Source organism: Apostichopus japonicus, chromosome 20, assembly GCF_037975245.1.
Source record: "Apostichopus japonicus isolate 1M-3 chromosome 20, ASM3797524v1, whole genome shotgun sequence".
NCBI lineage: Eukaryota > Metazoa > Echinodermata > Holothuroidea > Aspidochirotida > Stichopodidae > Apostichopus > Apostichopus japonicus.
Window position 1 is genome coordinate 4,727,093 of NC_092580.1, and position 26,942 is coordinate 4,754,034.

At 38.4% G+C, this 26,942-nt stretch overlaps 1 protein-coding gene across 7 annotated transcripts in view; it reads right to left on the reverse strand.

Annotated features, from left to right (window-relative positions):
- Positions 1-26,942, reverse strand: part of LOC139962153 (plexin-A4-like) — a 205,569-nt gene that overhangs the window by 86,527 nt on the left and 92,100 nt on the right. For all 7 annotated transcript variants that reach the window (XM_071962097.1, XM_071962102.1, XM_071962100.1 and 4 more), the window contains one exon: positions 10,679-10,791. In XM_071962097.1, the coding sequence (XP_071818198.1) occupies positions 10,679-10,791 (113 nt within the window). The remainder of the gene's footprint in view (positions 1-10,678; positions 10,792-26,942) is intronic.

Here is a 26,942-nt window from a genome sequence, read left to right on the forward strand (position 1 = left end):
CTTTCACAGTTGCTAAGCAACATTCTGCATCTTAGTCATCTATCCCAGCAGTGTGACAACAATTCAAACAAAAGGAAAAAAGTGGGGGGGCGGGGATAAAATATATAATTCTTCTCTTCATCTCTCTAACACCCCTATTGACCAGAAACATCTCAAATATTTGAACTACCGATGCAGGTCACGAGAGGATTTCGGAGCGAAGCTTTTAACATACGACTAGAACAGATAAAGCATTATAATGCTCTCTGATGTTCCACATTGCAGAATATGCATCATCGCTCCTTCCCCAACGCCTCCCTGGTGAGTTCCAAAAACTGTCTTGAATGTGACAAAGAAGTCAAGAGTCCGAACCAAATCTTGTTTTTACGGGATTCGCTCGCTTTAATTTTTCACCTCCTTTGAAAGGATCTCGTAGAGAATCCAAAACATAGTCGGAAGGTGGAATGTTTACATTGTAAACAAGACCCCCGTGCGCTTTATGTCACTGCGTTCTAGATATAGTTCTGAAATACGGTGAATGTTGATGTGCTGACGGCCGAAGCAGGAGAGAGAGGAGATTATACCAGATCGATAACAAATGGTTATCCCTCCAGGAATTAAAATAGAAAAAAAGAAATATAATAAACCTTTAAAGACTTTTGGAAATCTAAATCTGAATGGGATGTGGGAGGGGGGGGGGGGGGTGAGGAGAGAAAGAATTCTTTTCAGTGCACATAGTTGTTTGCACCTTTTGTAATTTGGCAGGTTGTGTGACCTCCACTTTATATTAATGAAAATATCTACAATAATATGTATAATTTTTTGTTTTTTACGTTCAATCCAAAATATTACACATTTCTGCGTTGCATTTGTCCCCCCAAAAAAAGCTCTTTCAAAAATTTACATACTGTTCATCCCAAAACCAAATCCATCAGAATCTTTTCTACCATATATGCATCAGGCTCCAAATCTGTCACACAGAAATCTTCTAATAGCTTGAACCTTGATGAATAACTAAAGCATTTTCCTTTTCTTATCTTTTCTCTTTTTCTTTCTTTCCCCCCCCCCCCTTTTTTTTGCCTGTTTATGTTCCATACTTTCACAAAGTTTTCAAAGTTTAATTTAAATGACAATGATTGCCAAGGTGATAACTCTCGCTTGCATTAACTTTGATATTCACGCTCGGCTAATGAGGGCTTTTATGAACCCCTTCTGTATCTCCTTGTAATTTCTCCGGTATTAATATCTGGTTGAGTTTAATTTCTTTCCTTGTTTCTCTTCCTCTTTTCAGACTCACCTGTAGCACTTAAAACTTAAAATTAATGTAACGTGTCCCATAGCAACGGCAAGTACTGCATATTTCATCTCAACGCAAAACTGAAAGGCTTTCCTAAAGAATCGCATGTGTGGATGATTTTTAGTCGGCCGAATAAATAAACATAACTGGCTTTCAGTTTTGAAATGGGAAGAGAGAAAATGGATTCGAGTTTAATATCAAAACTGGGATACAAGTTGAGAATTTCAACAAAAACAAAAAACAATGTTATTTTGCAAGTAACATATCTTTTTGAGAATTACAGATATAGGAAGGGAGGCTTATGCCAAGAGAAGCTTATAAATATGACCGTTCCTTGATACAAGAAAAAGGTTAGATGGATTCTAATGGCTAGGGGCTACATAATTTGTCATGCACCAAGTTCAAAAAATGATTTCATTGTAATATTTTCTTTTCAAACTGCCTGGGACGGTAACAGCTGGTAGTTTTCCAAACAAGCTATTTTATTCCTTATTTCTTCATCGGGGAGGCATCCGAGAGGGTTCAACGACCTCTAAAAAAACACACTTCCCTGAAGTAAAGGAAGCCATGCAACAACCATATAGAACTGAACCAAATATACTGTATACCTACAGCCATATGTACAATCTATGGCAACTTATGAAAATTACTATTGGGGGGCCCATAGCATTATAATAGCAATACTATGAACTCATGCCACTAACCTTTGTGTGTAGGTGGTATTCACTTTCTTAGTATGAGCATGGAGCTATAAACCTGGTTTATACCTCCATGGTAAGAGGTGAAACATATGGCAGAAGAGGCCAATTTGGGAGAAGGGAAAGTGTGAATGGGGAGGTAGGGGGTGGGGTGTTAGGAGAGGCAGTACGGGTAGTAGGTATGAGGAGGGAGGAAATATGGGATGGGGATAAAAGGGCTGAACAGGTTCCAAGTGAAGGGCACATGGAAGGAACAGAAAGAAATGTCCTCCATGAATAATCATCAGATCCAAACAATAACTACTGGGAACTCTGAATTAAATTCTGTCGGCCGATCTTGGAAAATCGTCTAAAGGTCGGTTGAAAGACGATACAGGGAGAAGATATATATATAACTTCCCAAAAAACTATGCAGGGCTATGACAGGAATCAAATAATACACCTCATGTCATTATTAAAGACACTCAACACACTGTGGGTTACCTCCCAGAATGCTTTGCTGCTCAGCTATTATAATTCTCATAAATCTTCCAATGGGTAGACATGAGTGCGATCAAGGAATATCAGTGCTGGGATATCTTCAGTGTTTATTACTATGAAGACATTACGTTTTAAGCACCTTCGGCAGGGAGCATTATTCAAATCCCACACACACCAACCGTATATAGTCCGTGCATTTATCAGAGACAGCATTTCGATCCTGTCTATTTTTTTAAAAGTGCAGCAAGCGGCAGGTCGTGACAGGATTTGATTTGGTTTGATTTATTTCATCAAGTCAAGGAATAATATTACATCATCTCAAATTAAGTAATGGACGAGTCATAAGAAACTGAGCACGAATAAATTTATCACACTGATTATTTATCCCTTTTGCCTACCTCCCCACCCCCACAATATTAACAGAACAAGTTAATTGCTTAGGCGTATGGGGGAGGGGGAGATGGGGGAGGGGGGCGTTGTCCGTCATAAAGTTCTCTGTCGTATAAGGCCAAAGCTGATACTTGGGTTTTACAGTATATGGTAATAATACTGACAACATGAAATCAATCAAATTATTAAAAGATAATTAACCAAACAGACAAAAGGCACGTTATTCCTTTAAAATGTGAAATTTAGCTGAAATTAGGCTTCTTTGTTTTGAACCTCTTTTTACAGAAACAAATTGTTAACGCTTGACCACAACCAGCTGTATTAAGAGTATGTAACAAACCAAACAGGAGAGTTAATTGTATGGGTATTACAAACAGATCCATAAACAGAAGCTGATAAGAGCTTTCACCACTGATAGAAAAAGGATATAAACTGTGACGAAGAAAAAAGATATCTCCCTTCACAAAGGCTGGTTTGTTCAAGTTATCAAACAGCTTTGCCTCAAAAAGGAATGGCTTTATATATGTTGAGGCTCCTTCAAAATACCAGAAAGAGAAACGGCTTTCAACGCATCGCTTTGTTTATCCTTCAAAAGCCCTGATATACACTTAAAAAACTAAACAGGATAAAGCAGATTGTATTTAGTACGCATTTAACAATCCATTTGGAAGAGTGTCCATTTTCGTGAGAAGAATTTCATCTTCTTTTCCTCTCTTTTTTTCCTTTTTTTTTTTTCGTTTCTCGTTTTTATCTCTGTGAGGGAGAAAAGTTTGATGAATCCACCCAAGGCTTCGTAGACATGACGCCTTATAAATAAATCTGCCACAGGGCTCATATTTTTTTCTTTGCAACAGAGAAAGGGGGAAAGAGAATCACCTGAAGAGGACAACCTTGGGAAACAGAGAAATATCAAACTTTATTTCAATATTTTTTTTTTCTTTTTCTCCTTTCTTCTTTTCGAGATTCGAAGGTACCATTATGCACTCACGCTTCGGAGATACATTTGCGACCCTCGCTGAAGAACTAAGATTCTCTGCGATGTGTAATTTCACCTCGCTTCCATCAACGTGATGTGACAACTCCTCGGACGATGAGTGGATACCGTGAGAGATTTCACGAGATGCCCAGTAATACACGCACTTCTCATGTCACGTTGAGAGCATGAATATTCATGGTTACAATAAATGTAAACAACTTTCACGTATTTATCCAATCGTCAATATACTTACTGAGGTTCCTAAGTTTTAACATTATATTGAATCAGTTATGTCTAGGTACATCGTTCAACCACCACCCCCACCACCCTCCCCCCCCCCGTTCTGCTGACGCCAACAGTATTTCAAAATTCATCCCCAACAGCCTCGCGCAAAGACATGATAGAGATATGTAACCCCCATGCAGGGACATGGTGTCAAAGACGCTTCCAATCTTTGTAGCCTAGACCGATCACGCCATGCATTCCCTTCTTCTTCTCCTCCTCCTCCTCCCCCCCCCCCTCCTCCTCCTCATCTTCCACTTCCTCTTCCTCCCCCTCATTCACCTGCTTTATTTTTCCTTTCATCTATTAGTCTGACATTTAAAAAAGTCCCACGACTCACTTAAAATGATATGGCAACAAAAATAAGGAATACAGCAATCAGTAACAAATCAAACCTCCAACCTTAGACTCCAATACCTCCAACCATTTCTTTCAATTCACTTCTTACTCTTTTTCTTTTAACCTTTTTTTTTATCTTCTTTTTTTTTATTCCATAATAATCACTCTCAGACTGCATGACCCCATCAATGGGTAAAGGAAGCTCAATTTGATTGGTTGCAAAATGATTGCAAGGAAGTATAAAAACATCTTTTCATAAATCACAACAGTATGGATGCATTCAAAATGGGTTCACATGCAAAAACAGGTTGAGGCAGTATCACACGTCATCTCATCGGTGCTACAAAGCCAGTTATTATACATCCTCCATCCCCCCCCCCTCCCCCAAGGGATATATTCTTAAACAGGTGTTGCTACAGACTGGTGGATGACTTCATCTCCAAAGCATGACCACAAATCCTATCAATGCTCCCTAATAACCTCCGACTTTGGGACTGACAATCACTGATATGTATAGACTTAATACCACAGGGGTGGTGGGTGATTGGCATCATCAAAATATAAATATTCATGAAGTTTAAAACTGTGCAGCAAAGTTTGCAGAGTCCTAAGCCGGGGCTGTGTGTTACAAGAGAATTTCCTTAATGCCATCAAATCATGTAGCTATATATGGCAACGGGTTTACAGGAGTAACCTACATCTTTGAGTTGCTCTCTCCTTCAAATGGCATGGATGTAATATTTACACTTTTTTTTTTAAGGAGTATGACTTACAGAACCGGAGAGCAAAAGGAAGGATAATGTATATGTAAACAACATCTGACCTGTTTGTTGTTTACATTGATATTGAACCTTTACTCACAGTGCTCCTCCCACACACACAAAAATAGTAACTTTTGTTCTAACCTTTATTTTGTAATCAAAAGTAGTGAATAGAATATGCAATCAAACTCTGTTTGTGTGGAATAGTTCACAATAGTATTGCTTGCTGCCCTTTATAACATTCGACCTACATTCCAACCAGGATCTTACATAATCAGTAGTGTACTGTAGGTTACAAACGAAGAGCACCTGACGTATACTGTAACTGTGTGTGAAGAAAGCAATGTCAATTTCCATTAAAACAATCTAAAAAAAGGGTATTAAATAGGCAATTAAAATATAGCTAGCTACCGAATGATCGACTCGTTTTCGATGATTTCTGAAATATACCCTAGATAGAAATATTGAGTAAACAGTTATTGCATGGCTCATTAAAAAAAAACACCACATTAAATAATATTCCATAGCTGATGTGGCAAATTACAGTAAGTCCTTTAAAGTAACTGCTGAATAAGTGTGACACTAGAGAAGTGATACCATCAAAACGTGCAAAACAGACTACCGTAACTACGGCAAATATCATCCCAATTTGGAAAGTAAATTAAGTGAATTTTATAGGCCTAATACCCTCAGCTATACATTTGCAGAGGTTAGCTAACCATTAAAAACATTTGACAACCCAATTACCAAAACTGATAAAAACAATTTCCTGTTAATTTCTCATTATTTTTCTCACTTTCCACTGAAACCTGCTACGATGTAAATACACGATACCCATTTCATGCCGTCTACATTTAAACATGGAAGGGTTTCCCTTTCTCTGTATCTCTTTTACTTTTTCATTTTTTTCTCATTTTTTTGTGGGTTCTGCTGGTTGTAGGTAGTCCATCACAGCTCGAAGGCAACCATTAATCGCTGATGCAGATGAAACCAGCCCTCGATCTATCCTAAAACAAATTTCCCCCCTCTTTCCACTCACAATCAAGACTCCTCAATTACCTTCGAAAGATGGCACTCCGACCACACGATAATCATCAGTCCGTCGAAATTATCGAGCACACGATTGAGCAGAAACCTTGTCTCCATTAGCAATTATCAACATCGTTTGAGAGAATTTGGTTTTCAAAACTTATTTTGGTAATTGCCATAAACTATATTTATCTCGTCAACGTTTTGGTTAAATGTGCACAAATCACTTTTGGCATCGGAAAGCTATTAGAGGTATTATCGCTCTCGTCAAGAGCGATAGTACCACATTTCATTTTTGCGCTACTCCAAAAAAAAAAAATTTGGCTTCAATTTTTATATCTTTGTCTTTATATTAAAAGGTATCTTGTTACAGTGTTGGGGGAGAAGGAGATAAACGGGACAAGGGAAGAGAAATATATTACGGAGAAGTCATAAAAATAATCTTTGATAAAGAGATGAACGCCTTGGTGAAGCAGAAGGGGAAAAAAAAACTTTTTGAGGGCATCTTGGAATTTCGACTAGACAGAGTAATCGAGAGAAGGAGGACTCACAAGATGACTAAGATCTTGCCTATGGCAGGTTTTTAACCGGCAGAGTGAATATCGAAAAACAAAAAGGAATGAGGCAGCAATCAATACTGTTTGGTTAAGATATATAAATTCAAGGTAAAAGGGTTACAGGAAGACCGTAATATCCTTTTGCACTAACAGCATCGTACAGGTGCAAACTCTTTTTATATCCGTCAGACCGACGACCGTCCTTGCACTAAGTGCTTAATGTCATCTTTCATTAAATGGCCAATCTGTTGAGATCCCAAAAGTTTGGGTCACATCAAGTTAGGAGAGGACATTGCATTTATTTTGAAAAGTACATCTCCTCTAACAGGAAACCACTAGTCGATAAAAAATGGTGACCCTTTCAGCATTATGGATGCAGTATGTTAGATAGATATATACTTACACACAAATTGCACAACTGTATGCCAAGAATTGTTGGTAGAAAATAGTATAATATAATAAATAGCAGTTCAAATAAACAAGGAGAACTCCTTCACAAGTACCATCACTTTCTGGTGGAAATCTTGTATTTAGTTTTCTGCAACCTTTTGCCAAAAGTATTTCGTGGCAAGAGCCTGTGTAAGGAACTGGAATCATTTAGCTGGCTGACTTTTAAGTGATTCCCAAAGTTGTACTTGTATCCGCCCTCCTGGATTGGTACTTGGAGGACAGAGCATTCTGGGTATTTTTTTTGTTTTTTACAGATACCAGTACAAGTATTCAAACTTGCCCTTACAGACTTCACAGCCTTGTTCTGCTACTCATAAGAGTTCATACAAAGAGGATTTCCCCAACCAAAAAAAAGGTCCAGAAATTGGCTCTAACATTGAAATGTGGACAGAACTCATGATTTATTTTGGCCTAATTTTTAGTCTTTCCGAGCCGAAATCTTTCTCTCATCTACGCTCACAGATCTTTCACAACATGTGTAAGAAATCCTAGGACTACACCACCAAACATCATAAATATTCATGAACTTATTCCGCCAGTAAACAAGGGGAGAAAAAACAAAAGATAACTCGGTCTATACTGGGGGGGGAAGAGGAAACGTGCTAATCCGTTAATCCCAGGGGATTAGTCTGAATCAGCTAGCAGGTAAGAGGATCTACAGTTCTTGCATCCTGTTCAGGGTGACCTTTCGCTCGCCACAAAAAAAAGGTTACGAGAAGTGAAACATTAAACTGATTTATGCTGAGTAACAAAACAAAAAGAGACCAATTTAATATATTCATTAGATGGCAAGGTTCTCGGTGGGGAATTGGGTCATGGATGAGAGTTTGCGGACCCCACCGCAAAATTTCGGTGACCTGGCTGCTGTTGGTGAATACCTGTGTTCTGTGTGAACGTTACATCTCTGTGCTTTTGACGGTTGATAACGAACCTACTTATCCGTGAATATTTTTGTGAGCTAAGCTCAGTATCTTGACCCAAAACCCAATCCAGACTTAAAGCTAAAAAATAAACCACGATATCACATCGCATTGGACGAAAGACAAACTGCGTAGCTTCGCGGCGGGCTTTTCTGTCTGGCTTGCAGATTCGTTGTCCGTATTTCTATTTTTAATAGCGGTATGTGAACAGAGGTACATCTCTTTATAATAAATCTCTGTGACAAGAAAAAAAGGTAAACAGATTCTAAAGTTTGCTCTTTTCTGTTTTTAGTCGATTTCTACTGGACTCATACACCGGTTCTTTTATCCTACCCTGTCCCCTTTCCTGACATATTTTTCCCAATACCCCCCACCCCCCCATTCCTCCTTCCCTTTTGCCCTACCCCTCACCTCAAGGCTCTGAAATGGTGGTTATATAACCAAGAGTAACCTCAAATTGCAGACGAAAACAAAACTTTCAATGCTGAAAAAGTAATTCTCTACATAATCGTTTGCTATAAACTCAGTCACCCTGACAACATCAGCATGACAACGTGCAAGTACGACCCTCTATAAAAAACCACGTGGCGGGAACTTGATCATCTGTCGTAACAGTTTCAAAAACTGACATAGAAAAACCTATGCATTAAAAATACAGAAGCGCTTATATTATAGATATACAGTATATACATACAAAAACCTGCGGTAAACCTTACGAATAAGGAACCTTTTTTTCCTTCTATTTTTCTTGTTTTTAACAAAACTTGCTGTGTCGCGATTTTGATTTCCTCTACATAATTTAGTAGTGCCTTGATTGGAGAACGATTATCTGTGGATATGAAAATCCATTGCTTCATCCTCCACAGAGATATTACGACAACATAGTGACCTTCCAATTCCTTCCTGTTATGACTTCAATTTCAGTTTGTTTCTGTTGTTGTGTTATTTTCATTTTTAACCTGGTACTTTAAAACCTCCACCACAAAGTCACATGCTAAGTTTCTGGCAAACCACATAAACACACAGCCCCTGTATTATATATAGGAATTACATTTTTCTGTTGTTCGATTTTGCTTCTCTGATATTGCAATTGTATGCATATTAGAGGACTGCAAGACCAGAAGTCCATGGAGCTCAGAAATGCCTTTCTTGTTTCGAGACCGTTGTTGCTTTTACCAAGAATCCATTATGGAAGTGGATCAAAGTTTAACTTTTGGAAGTTATCATCATGTTTAAAAGTTTTCCAGACAGTTAACAACTGGTGGGTTCAAATGACCTTTGACTTCCCCCCAAAAACAACAGGGTTCTTGTACCCACCCACCCAGGTGTAGCCAAATACCAAGTATAAAATAACCGTGTGTTTAATGGGGGGTTTCATATTTTTGTTTGTTATTTACAGCGAGGGCATCACACACGCACACAAATACAGAAATGAATCCAACCATAGTTGCCATCAATAATGGATCATTCACATGCACGCAATATCAATGTTATCCTTCCATCCCTTTTCTTGTCGATGCTAGCCAGATGGAGATAGAGAGCCAGTTTCAAATAACTGAACCGGGGAAAGCAAAACCTAGAACACAACCATTCACAATATTCAAAACGACGGGTATATCCTTTCAAAGTCTCAGAGCATAAAGAAATCTTGTTATGTAGAAGGGGGGAAAAAAAAGAAAGGATGCTTGGAACATCTCTTATGATATATAACAGGAGATCCAGAGGCAACCAGATCCCCTTCGGGCGACTACGCCGACGACACCTCCCTGAAAAGGGAGGGCGCCATAACAGCGTCTGCAGCTGAGCCGCGACTTCCGTCTTCGCCTAGCGGGTTGGAATTACTCTGCCGTAAATCGGCGATTATTCTTGAATGTCACTTCCACAGTGGTGAAAAGTCCAAAGTGTCAGGATGCTGCAATCCCGTCATAAATCACAGCTGAGACTATCGCCACTGTGGGGAACCAGAGCTGTGACTGCCAATTTAAATAGCGGCTCGATAACGCCGCGGTCGTAAAATAAACCGAGGGGTCCGGTTACGGAGGAGCAGGAGGAGGAGGCTAGGCGATTGCTGCAACCGTGTTTGACTGATAGGTTCCGAGGGAGCACCTAGGAATCGTCTCTCTCCTTTTCGTTTCATTTATCATCATTAATACTTCACTTCTTGATCGGGTTATTTAGATTGATGGTGATATTAAGGGGTTTGAATTTTGAAGACACAACTGGGGACTTGTATCCTAAAGGAGCTTAGACTTGGGTTTAATTCTCTTTTTCTTTGTTTTTCACTGTCCATTTCTTCCCCCCCCCCCCCTCTTATTTCTCTCCTATTTTTCTTCCTTTCCTTCTTCTGTTTCCTTTTATTATTCTTTCGGCTTCTTTCCGGTCTGCGTACCGTGTCCGATATCTCCGAGCTACGGTGGTTACAGATTCGCTATAGATTTCAATCGCTCGGATAGCAAACTGCTCGACGTAAATCAAAACAGGACGTATCGTACGGAACCAGAATAAAAATGCGGAACTTACTTTGGTTGCAAGGTACACCATCCGCAGTACGGGTCTCCGACCCCGTCGCCGACGTTGAGACAAGACTCGCAGTCCGTATACTGCTCACACTCAGCAACTGGCACTTTGATGATCTGTAGAAAGATAAAAGTACATACTGCCACATTAAGATCTACCAGGACTGAGGGGAGGGGGTGGAAATACTCTATGGTATGTTAGTTCAGAGTAAACCCGCGCATAAATCACTTCGCATTTAATTTTACGGTGCTATCACTTAATGCGAACAGCACATGGATGTAAAGGCAAACCGCCAGGTTTTTATGCAATCAACTTTACTAGATCAATACTTTTCTAGTGAAGAATACTTTTCTTCGCACAGATAACATAAACTAATGCAGCAAACCAGTGGGAATTGTAGATCCATTACAAATGTTAAAGGAAAAGTCAACAAAAAAAATTTCTATGTGTGGGGGGGTGGGTGTTTCTAATTTACCATCTCATTTTCATATTTCATTCTGTCATCAATTTGTCCAATATACCAGAAATTGGCTAATAGCTTGCATAAAGAGTGACTTTATAGGGGTCTTTTGCACATGAAATACTTCTATAGAAAATGTTGATATGTAAAGAATGAAAATCAGTTGGAATTTTGCATTTCTAAGATACTTTAACCTCATTTACAAGCCAAACAGCATATCACATAATACACGCACACACACATTTCTACTGTATCTAAGCATAAATCCTTTAGTAAAATTACATGCTTTCCTTCATCAGGGTAACATTGAACGAAAACCTCCCTCCTTACAGCCCAATTACGACATCCTGCCCGATCAATCGCCACGACAATAAAATAAAAATGTGATATCCTTTGTTTGAGACAAGTACAAAAATTACATGGGTTAAGAAGTCATCACATGTGACTTACACCCCTAGACAAGGAAACCACAATATAGCATTAATATGTTTGCCAGACCTAATACGACTATTCACCACCACTCATGAGAGTGCTGATTGCCAAACAGCCACATTAAAAAATTTGAACTCTGATAAAAGTTTACGATATAAATTTTTTAAGGTCTTCTCCGAGAGATATAGAGAACCGAGAATGAGAGATCAAGGACCTTCTTTTGCCAGGCATGCAGGTACTTTTGGAAACTATTGCTTAGGTCATTAACCACCTGGACTTTACAGGTTTTTTTTTATATCGGTCGTGAAGACTTTATAGTTTGCCACCCCAGTCACAAAGGCTTTAACAGGGATTACACAGCCAGACAGGTCACTGCCCTGACCCTCCTCCTCCTCTGTATTTCAGCTTTAATCTCAAAGAATTCTGACCTCAGTTGTTGTGTATTGCATATCTTTATTACAAATCATTGACAAAAATTCCACGAAACATTTTTCTTTTTTTTACATACTCCTACAGTACTCTCTTTCTCTTTCTTGTTTCCCATTTTATTTTTATTTTATTTCCTTCTTTCTCTCTTTGCTTTCGTCTTTTCTGTTGCTTTGCCTTTCGGAATAAATTTCACTCCGGTTGTTTTTCTATCATTGATATATCTTCTGCCTAGAGGGGAGAGGGGGAGGGCGGTTTGGAAACTGTTCTAAAAGGTGAACAATTGGAGGGGGAGAGAGGGTGGGGGTGAACCATAAAGGAGTGACTGAGATGTATATGGAAGGTAGACAGTAGGAGTACTGCAAATAGGTCTGGATTTTTATTTCTATTCACGAGGAAACAAAATTACTTTATAATGACACCCAAACAAACTGATACAAAGGTCAACCAAACATGGTGCACTTTTACACTAAGAGCTTATAACCTTGTACATATTTCACACTGCGACCTTCCGAATGTATTTCTCCGATGAAATATTAAATTTAACCAATCCTTGATTCGATCTGACCCACTTCAATGTAAATAATATTGATTGACATTAACAAAAAAAACCTACAGGAGAAAAAAAAAACCTCTCCTGAAAGGTTCTACTATTTTCCCCATTATATTCTTTTTTCATATTTCTTTCTTTGAATATGGATGAAATATAGATATGACCTTCACGTTAATACTATCTCTTATAAAAATTTTAGAGTGGCCTTTGATATCAAAGGTAAGGACAAAATTAGGAGGTGCCTCCTGCATTTCAAATAAACACTTTTTGAGCAAACTGGAATATTCAACGCAAGGTGCAGCTTTACGTTGCCATATATTGTCCAGACATCCTCGCAACGTACATACAGATGGGAGAGGAAGATAAATTTATAGCCTGTGGCAATTTTTAGTATGCACATACTTTTTAAACATGTCAGGTACACGTTACCAAAACTGTACTACTGTTGAGTGTAGTCCAATGGCCAAGGAAGTTTTAATTCGAAGTAACTATAGCTCAATGACTATATATGTTGCATTAATGAAAGAAATTATGTATGAATAACGTAACGATTCCTACAGAAACAGTGTACATAGACGAAATATTGTTACAAAAAATGTTTTTGCTTGAAATATCGTGCGATATGCTACGTAATACCTATCATTTTAGACCACACATATTCATAAATGCCACAACCTCTAAGGGAGAGGGAGGAGGGAGGAGGGAGAAGGGAGAAGGGAGGAGGGAGGAGGCAGGAGGGAGGAGGGAGGAAGGAGGGAGGAAGAGGGAGGAGGGAGGAAGAGGGAGGAGGGAGGAAGAGGGAGGAGGGAGTGAGTGTATGATAAAGATAATTTCTACTTTCATCTTGAAATATTCAATGCAGCTGTTAAGTAATTTGTTTCAACGTAACAACCTTGTTAACTTCTGCACATACCCGGACCATTCAGGCGGAATAATTTGGTGTTCAAATTTTGTTTAGCAGTTTTGCAATCTTTGAACTATGTCTCTTAGATAGTTTCTGTGTTAATAAAAAACACTGCTACACATCTCTGCACTTGCATAGCAAACTGGCCATTTTGCATAGCATTTTGTGTAGCGATACCGGATAAAGTATTTCCCTGCCGGGTGAGATGTAAGCCTAACCACTAATACCAAGGCTTCTAAGACCAATTGACCAGGATTACAATAATCCTATTGCAAAAAGTAAAATCTAATACGAAGAGGTAGCAAGAAATTAAGGAAGTGTTTGGGATCCGTGATTATGCCTCTGCTCGGTTTCAGGCAGGTCAGATTTCGAGGACAGGGTCGAACCTAACCTTTCGAGGTTATTGGAGGTAATGTGAGATCTGTTTTGGAGAGTGCTAATCCTGGATGCTTTATATAGATCTAAAAATATGGAAGACATTTTGTCCATTTGATCAAATACTTGAACAGGATTAAAACAGCTATTATCAACTTTTTATCAATTTTCTTTTGTATTATATCAAGCTGTCTGTCCAATTTAGCACAATATTATAGCATATATATGTTATATCAGGTACTGTATGACATCAACTAATATTTTACAAAGTATAATATCTGGTTGGAATGGCTATCAATATCATTATTAGTATACAATGAAATTGCAACTGGCTGCTGCGATTCAGCCATTTTGTATAAAACTGCGATAATTTTTTAAGCAGAGGTACCAAATGACCCTAGTTATGATGACCAATTGTGCAGGCCTGGTCCTCAATTAATGTTTGAGGCCAGAGAAATACAGTTCAGATTGGATGAAGGTGCCTGTGGGAACTCAAATCTCACTTTAGCTCCGTTGAAAACTATTGAGACACATGTAGACCCAGGCCTTAGATGCCTCCATAGCCAATGAATTCAAGATTGTGGGTCATTTTAGTTTTGTGGACCAAATTGAAAGCTTCCACGGGCCTGATTTTTTCCATGGGCCCACCACCTACAGTATTAACAACCCCTGCTGTAAATAGTGCTTATTTTGCACTAAGAGATGATTAATTACCAACTGCACTAGGGACTCCCGTTATGAGGACTATCTGTCACTGATCAGACAGTTCTGTTATATTTGTGTATTAAATAACAAACTGGGGACTCCCGTTTTGAGGACTATCTGTCACTGATCAGACAGTTCTGTTATATTTGTGTATTAAATAACAAACTGGGGACTCCCACTATGAGGACTATCTGTCACTGATCAGACAGTTCTGTTATATTTGTGTATTAAATAACAAACTGGGGACTCCCATTATGAGGACTATCTGTCACTGATCAGACAGTTCTGTTACATTTATGTAATAATAATAATAATAACAATCAATCGTAATGAAATGATCTAACACAGCACATGGATTGAAATATACATGCAGCGTCGTGATTATTTTCAATGCAGCTACTTGCGAGTTAAGCTGCCTTGCTGAAAACGATCTTTAATAGGATTCAACGAAGAGAGATCTCAGCCACGAAAAACAAAAATCCTCTCCAACAGATCGACCTGGGCCTCCTTTAGGTCAACAACATGTATATAGGCATCAAACAGATCGTATCAGTCAGGTACAAAAACAGGTTTGGAAGCTGGAAATCGCATACATGTATGGAATGCCAACATTTTAATGTGTAAAAAAACATGCACTGCATGTTTACAGAGCTATTTCAACTGCAAGAAGTGTTAATCACAGAACCAGGTAAAACACTGGTGAATGTTTTTAATCTAAACATGAAATGAACTATAGATCTTAGGTCACTTATATTATCAGATACATGTCCTGTTTTTTTATTTTCTTCATCAATGGAAAGTTACCAACCTTCTGAGTAGTAATGCTTTATAAATCAATTTATAAGTCAGGTTTCTTCTCTCAACTAAACCCTTTCTCCACAAAATTTTCTCCCCGGAGTTCATAAAGCACTTAAAAAAGTGCAAAACCACTGCATTATTGATCAGGAGTATGTTTGTAGTAAGGATATATATAGGTACATCGCTGTGAAGGGTTTTGTCCTGAAAGGTCACACGTAAGATCTGCCACATATTGTAGCTGTGACATGGATTTCATCCTAAAAGTGCATGTGTGACAAAAAAGACTATTGGGAAGTCCACCAATACTGATAGATGAGGAAGGGGTAATATCATGAAGGGGGTATCCGGAACAATTAGGCAAATCGGGAGTATTTAGGGAAAAGTATCAAGGAGATTAGAAGGATGCGGAGCTGAAAGACAGGAAGGACAACCAAAAGTACGAAAGGAGTATCAGACGAATGAAAGGAGTATTAAAAGTATGAAAGGAGTATCAAAAGTATGAAAGGAGTATCAAAAGTATGACAGGAGTATCAAAAGTATGACAGGGGTATCAAAAGTATGAAAGGAGTATCAAACGTATGACAGGAGTACGAAACGTATGACAGGAGTATCAAACATATGACAGGAGTATCAAGAGTATGAAAGGAGTATCAAATGTATGAAAGGAGTATCAAATGTATGAAAGGAGTATCATGAGGAAGAAAACAAAGAGATGAGAGGGAAGGAGATGAGAGGGGAAGGAGCAAGGGAGTGGATGAATTTTCTCCCAAGAGGTGAGTATCAGTAATTACATGGAGTATCATGTGGAGTATCACAAGCAGGAGTATCAGGTATCAAGAGCAACATATCAGAGGGTGTTTCACGATCGAATACCATTCAACAGCATGAAGGGATAATACAAACTTAATACTGTAAAATACACTGTAAATTTGCTATTCAATTTAAGCTTGTAAGTGAGTGGTGGTTCGAATGATGTACTGTTCTCTGCAGATGAGAGATCACACTTCTAGCTAGTACCAAGTATACACTGTACATAGGTCTATACACATTGAACAGTACTTAGCTAACCATGCTGGGATGATGTGAAAGGGCAAAGGGCATTATATCTCTCATATTTGACTAATACCAAACATTCCCCCCCCCCAGTGTATATACCCCCCATCTATACCACTCTCTAGTGTGGTCTCTAGGACTGTTTTAGATTTTTTTTTTTCAAATGCACCTAGAAGTCTACAGGTCACAACAATTGAACTTTTCTTTTGTTTCATCTTGAACCTCTTGGGAAAATCATCAAAGTGTTACCTCAGGTACAGAGAGAGGACCTACCACCTGGATACCAGGAGGGAGATAAACCAGCAACAATGCACTTATATTAATGGTTGGGGGGAGGAAGGGGAGGGATGGGGAGAGATGAGGAAAGCTGATACAGTACTTCATAGCAACTACAAACAGAAAATAAAATAAATTTTCATAGTTTAATTGGGCAAAAAAATGTTTTGTAACATTTTCCATCCTGGTTTTTTTACAAACTTAAAGATAACTTTGTTTTTTTTGGAGTTTGGGTTTTATTTTTTCAGCCACCCAGAAACAATTGGGTACTTGTCACCTACAATTTGGTTTGCATTTCACAGACTAAAATGAAATTATGTTACAAAAATACTTTTTGATTACTGAAAATAAAACAAATTTCCTACAAATCACACAATTTGTCCAATTACACAGTTTAAACCTTTCTCTTGCAATTTTTGTTGTTGTAATATTTTTCTTTTTTTATGCGATCTTTTTACACAGAACCAGAAGGAGAAACGAGTAGCCAACCTATTTTCACGACTAGCACATACTCTGAGGTATGTTACAGTGCTTTATAAAAATCTTTGGAGATCTGTAAACAGTAAATGACACACATTTTGACATGTATTAGGACCCGGAGCAAAATCTACCGCTCTGCTAGGACCAATAGGACACCACCCTCTGCAATAAACACTGGATTAAGAACCCCCCCATTCCTAGCCGACATTCTTACATTAAGGTTGGAATAAAGTTGTGAGATCCAAGAACCATCGAAAAGCTCTCTACACGCACGATCGAAGAGTCATCAAAGGTTTACCATGTGGAGTAATGAATACCTTTCAAAGACTAGAAAATGTGACATAAAAATTTCGATTGAATTAAAAGTCAGGCCTTATACCATTATAATATCAAAATGAGTCGGTTGTGTACCCACAGGTTCATCAATTATTGAAACGAGCTAAAGGGTGCAAGTCACGATTTTTCACGGTCTCAAAATTATCCTGACTCAACAGCTTGATACATTTTTTATCGTCTTTCTGGGGAGACAACGGACGAAGATTTGAACGAGGGCCAATTCAAAGGCACGTCGAGTCATATCTATGCTAGAGAAAAGAGGAATTTTCCACCATTTTATGGCCTTTCATGTCTTGTTACTTCTTTCACAGCCAAAGAACCAGCGATAATATCTTACCGTTCAATTATTCACCTCCTGGGATCGAGAAATCCAAAGAATTCTTGCGACTATCAAACTTATCTAAGGGATAACCTTGAAATATTAATGAAGTTTCCAATCGCTGAGTTCACTTCATTTAGATGTGTAGATATAGGCCGATATTCCGCTCTCAAATTATATCACTCCTACTTCATGTTATTGTTGCTTCTTCGTTGCAGATGGGATGTATCTCTGCTTTAGAGGTTATGAAAATGTGAATATTTACGGACAGAATTATCTAAATATTTGATGTCAAAAGAAAAATATTGTAGACAAATTATTTCAAATTATAATTTTCTTTTAATGGCTAACAACTAACTGAAGGCTATCTTTAGTCTTTATTATCTTGTTTTGTCTTTAATTTATTCCTCCTTTCTCTCCTATACACTTTTTTTCTCTCAATGTTTTTTTTTTTTTTATCTATGGTACTGAAGGCCTTTTACATCCCCCTTTTAGGAAAATGTCAGGAATTTGCAAATTTATTTTGCAGCAGTTACGTCATCAATTCCCCAAAAGACTATGGCGGCAAAAAAAAAACACCTTCATTGAATTAAATAATCAGTTCCTTCTGAAACATACTCAACATAGTTACGACGAGAAAAGAAAGTAGTTGAGTGCACGTTGCCATGGAGATTTCAGAAAGAATTGGCAGTGATTGGTTATTTAAGGTCACATCAAATAGGTCGATGGTAAAAGGCAGAGAACCCACCACCTCTACCCCCCCCCCCCCCGCCCGCCAATGGTATAGGTTTGCCTACCAGAGAATAGTTGAGCGATAAAAGGGAATACGATTAAAATGGTTGCGTCAGAGCCCCATCTCAAGTAAACAATAAATGCACACCGGCACCTTTGTTATTTCGCTTGTTTTATTCTTCTTTTTGTTCAAAAAGTACATCACTAATGACTAGATTGTTTACACATTTTCTTCGAATGGCGGGGGTAAAAAATGGTTTGAAATATCAGACGTTTGGAACGAATCTTATTTCATCTAGTTGGTTAAAGAAGAATCAATTAACATGGTATATACCTTAAACACAAATAAATTCATGCTAATAAGCACTGAATAGCAGCATGGAGCTGCTACTCTAAGTAGCAGCTCCCTGTGAATAGGATTATAGATCCTAATACTGCACAGTAGACCATCATGCATGCGCACAAAACTGTCATGATTTTTACCAGGTAGCAACGTATCGTAAGTAACACTTGAGTTAATCAATGTGTAAAAAATAAGTCAAAAGATGTCAAGGTCATCACTAAGTTGAATAATTTAAATCAATTCAATTTATGTAATTAATATAAAATTTAATATAAAGAATGAAGAAATATCAGCCAACAAATCTTACAATTCCCAAGAAAAATTTTCTTAAAATATACCACAAGTAAATATATGCAACTCTTCAGATGGCATGAATGTTAGCTACAAATCCACTAATTACATTATATATTTAGTCTGTGCTTTAAGACACACATGTCACCAGTTTTAGCACGATACATCTACAGAAGTCCCTCCCCTGAGTGTCTCCCCCCCCTCCCCCCCGAGAGTGTTTTCACGTTTTCTTTCTTCTCATTTCTTTTGTCAAAATATCTCAATTATTCATTGCTGTGCATGTTGCTAACACGTGTTGTAGGGAATAAGGTTAATTTATTTGACGAGGAGTAAAATCAGTTCAAACTTGTTTCAACGTGTGCCATATTTCAACGAACAGTGCTAAAGTTAGAGACAAAGAAAATACCCTCCCCAAAATTCTCATCCCAGCGGTACGTAATCAGAAATTCAAAATCGAGTGATTCCTGAATTCGGCAGTCCATCAGATACATTATGGTCAACATGAATATTCTATGAAAAATTCAAATTATTATTTAAAATCAAGAAACTATTGTCTTAATTACCCCATTGACTATCAGGATATTCTTTGTTATATATATACATTCATCTTTAATATGTGCACACATGCGCATCATCGTTAAAACCCTTCACAGACTTCTTCGAGTTCTTCCATTGTATACAGTACATGCTCACATGGGGCCGTGCCTTTGATTACTTTTGCTATTTTTAGATGTTCCCATTGAGAATACAGCAACTTTGTTTTTTTAATGAGTACAAGCAAAAGCAAAAGCAAAAGCATATTATGTTAAAATAATATTATGTTAAATAAATTACATTAATAATCAAAACTTAACCCTGACTAAAGTACACTCTGGTAGTCTAATATCGATTAATGCAGATTGCAAGCTGACACAGATGGAGTCTGTGGAAGTCTAACTATTAATCAAAGACTGTTCAGACAGAAAAAGCAATGTGAAAGTCTATCAGCAATGCGATGCAGACTGCATGCAGACACAGATGGAGACGTGAAAGTCTGCCATTTTATCACAGACTGTTCAGATAGACAAGGTATGTGAAGTCTATCATCAATTCAATGAAGACTTCACACATAGTCATTGGTTTCAGAAGTCTGCTATTTTATCACAGACTGTTCAGACAGACAAGGTATGTGAAGTCTATCATCAGTTCAATGCAGACTTCACACATAGTAATGGGTTTCAGAAGTCTGCCATTTATAACAGACTGTTCAGACAGACAAGGTTTGTGAAGTCTATCATCAGTTCAATGCAGACTTCACACATAGTAATGGGTTTCAGAAGTCTGCCATTTATAACAGACTGTTCAGACAGACAAGGTTTGTGAAGTCTATCATCAGTTCAATGCAGACTTCACACATAGTACTGGGTTTCAGAAGTCTGCCATTTATAACAGACTGTTCAGATAGACAAGGTTTGTGAAGTCTATCATCAGTTCAATGCAGACTTCACACATAGTAATGGGTTTCAGAAGTCTGCAATTTTATCACAGACTGTTCAGACAGACAAGGTTTGTGAAGTCTATCATCAATTCAATACAGACTTCACACATAGTAACGAGTCTGCAATTCTATTACAGACTGTTCAGGCAGACAAGGTATGTGAAGTCTATCATCAGTTTAATGCAGACTTCACATTATAGTCATGGGTTTCAGAAGTCTGCCATTTATAACAGACTGTTCAGACAGACAAGGTTTGTGAAGTCTATCATCAATTCAATCAATACAGACTTCACACATAGTAACGAGTCTGCAATTTTGTCACAGACTGTTCAGACAGACAAGGTATGTGAAGTCTATCATCAGTTCAATGCAGACTTCACACAAAGTAATGGGTTTCAGAAGTCTGCCATTTTATCACAGACTGTTCAGATATGGACTGTTTGTATATGCAGAGAAGAAAGCAATCGTAGAGTACCAACTAATCCATCAAATACAGCACATAAAGAAAGGTAGAAAAGTGTCAGTTCCTCACAGACTGTATGCACAAGTGACCATACTGTGCCCTTCTCTGTGAGTTACATGTCTCACCACTGCAATGAAGAGTGGACAGACTGACACATGTACATTGTGCAAGTCTGCAAGTTACACAGCAGACCACAGACACAAGGGGTACCTAATTGTAGAAGCTAGCCTACACCCATATACAGCCCATAGTAGAATATATACACAGCTAGATAGCAAACAGTACTAGTGTGAGCTTCATGCCAACTCAATGTAGCTGATGTATGCATGGGGTGGCAGTAGAGGGATCAAAGGTATCATTGACTTAAAACCCTATCCATTGCACTGTATAGGATATAGCCTAGATATATACATTACATAGATATATATATATGAAAATATACATTTAATAGCAATTCCATACAAAATATACACACAGGAAAAGAAGAGTTAGACAATGAAGGTTGATAAACTCATTGTAAATTACCTAGATACTAGCACAAAAGCATCTAGGCCTTGGAGATTTGCCCTGCAGAATCGATACTATATAATGAACATATATTCGACTCATTTACAAAACACATCGAGTTAATAGTCTCGAGGTCTAGCAGGCGGCTCAAATGATTGATTCGAGGAAATTAACTGGGAATACAGGTAAAGACATAGGAAATGATACGGAAGCCAAGTTACCATGAAATCAAACTGTCCTATTAAAACTAGTCGATTGATGCAGGGGCGTAAAAATATCTGGGAAAAAAAAACAACTATTTTGATCTCGAAAGTCTTTTTGTTATGATCATAGAGACTTGTTCTCAACAACTGCGATCAAGTTTTTAAAATTTGTCTCTCTCAGAATATTGAACTTAGAAAGGACACGGTCTATCACTTTTTAAATGACTAATGTTCTAATGTGGAGTCAATCCTTTCTCTATGGATCCAATTTACCCACTCATACCGATTAATTCAGGCACCGATTACTTCGGGCACCGATTAATTAAGGCACTGATTCATTCACGCACCAATTAATTAGGGCTAGCTTCCAGTCTAGGTCCAACCCACTCTTACCATTACATGTTTCAGGCTAACCTCCAGTCTAAGTCCAACCCACTGATACCATCACTTAAATCAGGATAACCTCCAGTCTAAGTCCAACCCACTGATACCATCGCTTAATTCAGGCTAGCCTCCAGTCTAGGTCCAACCCACTCTTACCATCACTTAAACTAGAGCACCAAAGGTGCAGAAGCTCATACCTTTTCGAGCTTAAAAATGTAGGGCCCACAAAACTTTATGGCCCACCAAATTTCAGGCCATTTTTCAGATTCCACAAATTTTGGGCCCATGAGGGATAACCCCCCCCCCCTCCGTTAGCAGAACCCTGGCCACACCACTGGCTATAATTCCTATTTTCCCCCTTTAAATCCTATTTTACCCACTCTCTCAAACAATACCACTGACCTACCCTATTAAACTTTCTCCCCTCTACCAGAGCAGACCTGAAGCACTCCTTGCCAAAATTTTGGCTGGCTGCCTACATACCTCAAGCTCAAAGACTTCTAAGAATCGGCAAGTGCTGATTGGCTATAGGGCTCTCATGCTTACAGTTCAACAGTTAATAACAACTCCCAGTCCTGCTTTAATTCCACTAACAGCCTCTGCAGAGCTTAACCACAAATGTAAACAAACACTGCAGAGACTGGGAGACAAATTAAAGGAGCTTTGGCAAAAGGTGAAGGCTCAGATTTTTTTAAACAATGGGGATTAATTGTAATTAATTAACTTTTGACCAAAAATTATTAGGCATCACCTTATTCATACACAATCCAACAATCATCAGTTCAACTTTGAATATGATACATCAAAATCTTGAGGAGATTGAGATATTTGAAAATATTACAAAGAATGACCCCCGATGACCCCCTAAATGACATTTGACCTCAATTTTCCGAACACCCCTCGTAACTCTCATCCCGAGGAACGTTGTGACCAAGTTTCATTATAACTGGCCATACACTGTACGAACAGAAGCAATTTGAAAATATAGGGCCTCGGCCCGGGCCACAAAAGACCCCTAGTTGATCTTTGATCTCAAATTCATGAACACCCTGAAGGTAAAACTTCCATATTACTATCGTGACAAACCCTCAACATTGTACCATGGAATCTGTAGGAGAAGAAGCATTTTGCGTATTTTCACAAAATGGCCCATTATGGCCCACAGGTGACCTTTGACCCCAAATTTCGGACCATCTCTGATGGCCCTATATCCAATGGTCCTTGTGTCCAAGTTTCATGAAATTCCATCAAACACTGTGCGAGTGGGAGCGGTTTTACCAATTGTTGACGGATAGAGTGATAGACGCTGCACTGTAACAATAGCTCACACCAGCATGCTGGTACTGTATGAGCTAACCAGGCTAATCCCCGGTCTAGGTCCAACCCACACTTACCATCACTTATTTCAGGCTTACCTCCATCCCTCCAGTCTTGATCGACACCAACTCATAACGATCACATGAAACAAAGTTTGTCATAACCTGCAAATCATCTACTACAAGTAAAAGTTGTAGGGATTATTCCCTAGCAACAACAACAATTCAACCACAAAACTCATTGTAATAAAAAAGCTCTCGCTATATATACACACACATATATATATCAGACCACATGGAATGCCACCGAGTTCGATAAAGGTCATAAGGTTTCTGCTTTTGAAAATGTTCTAACATTAAAACATTAATAAGTCAATAAATCATACACGTATGTATCACACAAACAGGGCAGGGATCCATCTGACATTTACCAGTCTCTGAGCGAGATAAGCCTAAAAAACTCTACCTACAAAACTGACGCGAATTTCTCATAGAAAGAGGAATCGTGCATGCCGAGAAATAACCCAGGCGGGTTGGGGAGGCATCCACGCCATCTGTAAATTTATAACATTCAGAGACAGACTGCATGGCAACAGTTTTTTTCCAGGAGAAATTAGTGAACAAGTGATTGGATATACTTAAAAACACAAAATGAGGATATCCAGAGAAAACCTTCCAACAAGAGCTGACGGTTGTCATGGAAACCAAACCTAACAGGGAATAATAATGGATCTGTTTCTTCATACAATATTGTTTTTGCAGTTTGTATTTTATAAGGTATTTTATACAATATATATGTATATTTATATATTTTTATACAAACACACTTTTGCACCATTTGCACCATCCTTGAAGGAATTTTAATCCACTACTGTCAAGCTTTCAGTTTTTTTATTTAATTTATATATATTTATTTTTTATTTTATGTTATTTGTACTTATTTATTTTTCCTTCTTCTCTCCCCTTTCCCCCCATCCTTTTCTATAAACGGAAGCAGTGTTTCCAACCGCTCATGTTCACGACAATAATTGGATTGAGAAATACAAACAATTGAAAGTTGAAATGCTAGACAAAGTTAAAGGTGTGAGATATATATTACTATTAAATGGAAAAACCTTGTTGAGGTACAAAACAGGGGATACAAATTGTATTAATTACACCGGCCTAAAAGTGAGCTCTCGTATTTTGCTGTCCGCCCCATAAATAATTTCCAAACATATTAATCACTCGGATAAATTGCATAGGAGCCCCATGTCTGCATTATCGCTATCGTAAGATTATACACAGTTTAATTGAGCATGGCAATTTTTGGTGTGTACTGTCAAGGTAACATGTACCGTTACATAGGAATCTTGTACAATTTAAACATTTAATTTTATACCCCAGCACTGGCACCATGTTCTCACACAGTGGCGGAGCGTCCATACAGTCAGAGGGGGCGGATGCCCCCCCTGCCGGACTCAAATGGACTGCTGGCGCCCTTTTCAGCTTTTTACCACTTTTTACTTATTTGCGATTATTGACTTTTTATTGCGCTCTAAAATAATTATTGACATTGGTCACATTTTGTTGGTGTAATCTTCTGACAAAATGGCGATGACACCTATTTATTCTCCGTTTATCTGTAAATTAGCAAGGCCCAGAAAGGGTAATTTCTGGCGATCAAGGGAGTATCTTTGCTCAAAAAATTTCTGTTCGCTCCGCGACAACCTGTGGTGGCGCTCCGCTTAGATAGTGTCGAAAGCACCCCTACAGACCATTCTTGCCCCCAATACCCCTAGCTCCGCCACTGTTCTCACAAAGTGGACAGGTACATCTGGGGTCAGGTTTATTACCCTCCTGAGGGACAGTAAGACCCTCCTCCCTCTTCCCGATACCCGTTTAATGAAAACAGCCAGAAGTTCACCTTCATGCTTCTCCATGGACCTTCACCCATCTGTATTTTCATCTTTCCTAGGAATGAGCTGTTTATGGCATATATATATGTAGTAGCCTATAACTGCAGTAGCCTATACCTCTACCGGCATGCATAGAAAGGAAGTGGCATTTCCACTGCTCTTTAGCTCTGTGCTGTGGATTCATCAGGTTTATGTCACTAACAGACCACCCAAAGCAGTCATACCCTGAGTCTACACTCATCATCCATGACAGATTGATATTAATTTATACAGACAAAAGATCCAACAAACTCCAGATGTTATCAGTGATATTAATATAAATAATCAAGCCATAACATCTCTCGGGGACTCGGTACCAATTTATACACAAAAAGACTTCCGTGGGTATATATATTTTATCATAAATATATACATTTGATAACTCAGGTGTAAACCAAATTAAAGACCTTGGTACCAAAGAATAACTGAGAAAAAACTGAATACCGACTGGTTGGTTGCTGGATGGCCTTCCATAATTGAAATTAACATGAAATCGATTCAATTGTCCTTAAACTGATTATATTCAGTGCTGCAGTATTAACAGAACAAACACTGTATCTTGTGAATTCTACTTGTCCCAAATGTTATTGTAAATGACTCACCCAGTGCAGGTGTCCCCAGAATGTACTTGGAAATATACAGGGATATTACCGCCAATTAAGGGGGGGGGGGGGTTGGAGAGGAATGGTAGGAGGAGCATCAGTATTCACACTGAATATCAATAGTGAAAACAATAGGTGCTAAATAACAATTCAACTTTCAGCCCTGCATTTCATAAGCAAATAAGGCCTGGCCTGGCCTCGCTGCATGAAAAGTAAAGTGTAATCGGAATTTCTTTAAATATGTGACTTAGCTATAAATGTATATGTTGTCTGATGATCACTGCAGTGAAAAGAACTCAATGTGTGCAACGCGATGGGATAGCGTGTTAAACATAAATAGATGTATAGGCCCATATATATACTGTAGGCCTATATATATAGGCCTATATATATGGAATATACATGTTGCAAAAATCTAACACAAATACATTTTGTGTGCATGTATTACTATGGCAACTGATTACACCTTGCAAACAGTAGCAGCTTTAATGCCATACACCAGACATGCAAGTCTGGGAAATCCTAGTTACCCACTCAATAACTGTCAACTTACTCTCAACAGTCAGTGAGATTAAGTTGTGTTCCTACTACCGCAAATCAGCCCATTAATTGTACAACTAAGTGCATGTTAATTACCTCACCAGTGCTTAAAGTCAAATTTATCGATGATCTCATCCGCTGCTGCTGTGGAAGACAGACAGAGCAGACTATACCGTTGTCGGGTTTAGGCTACACACTGAGTACTACTACAGAGCAGCCTTCATTAATTGTTTTTCCTACCAGCAGAGCACCATGAAGACCTCCACCGACCCCACCACCCCCCTCTCCCCCACCTTTCCAATGCTCTGCAACTGTACAAATTTTTGAAATAGTTGAGGTTTTGTGGTAAAATATC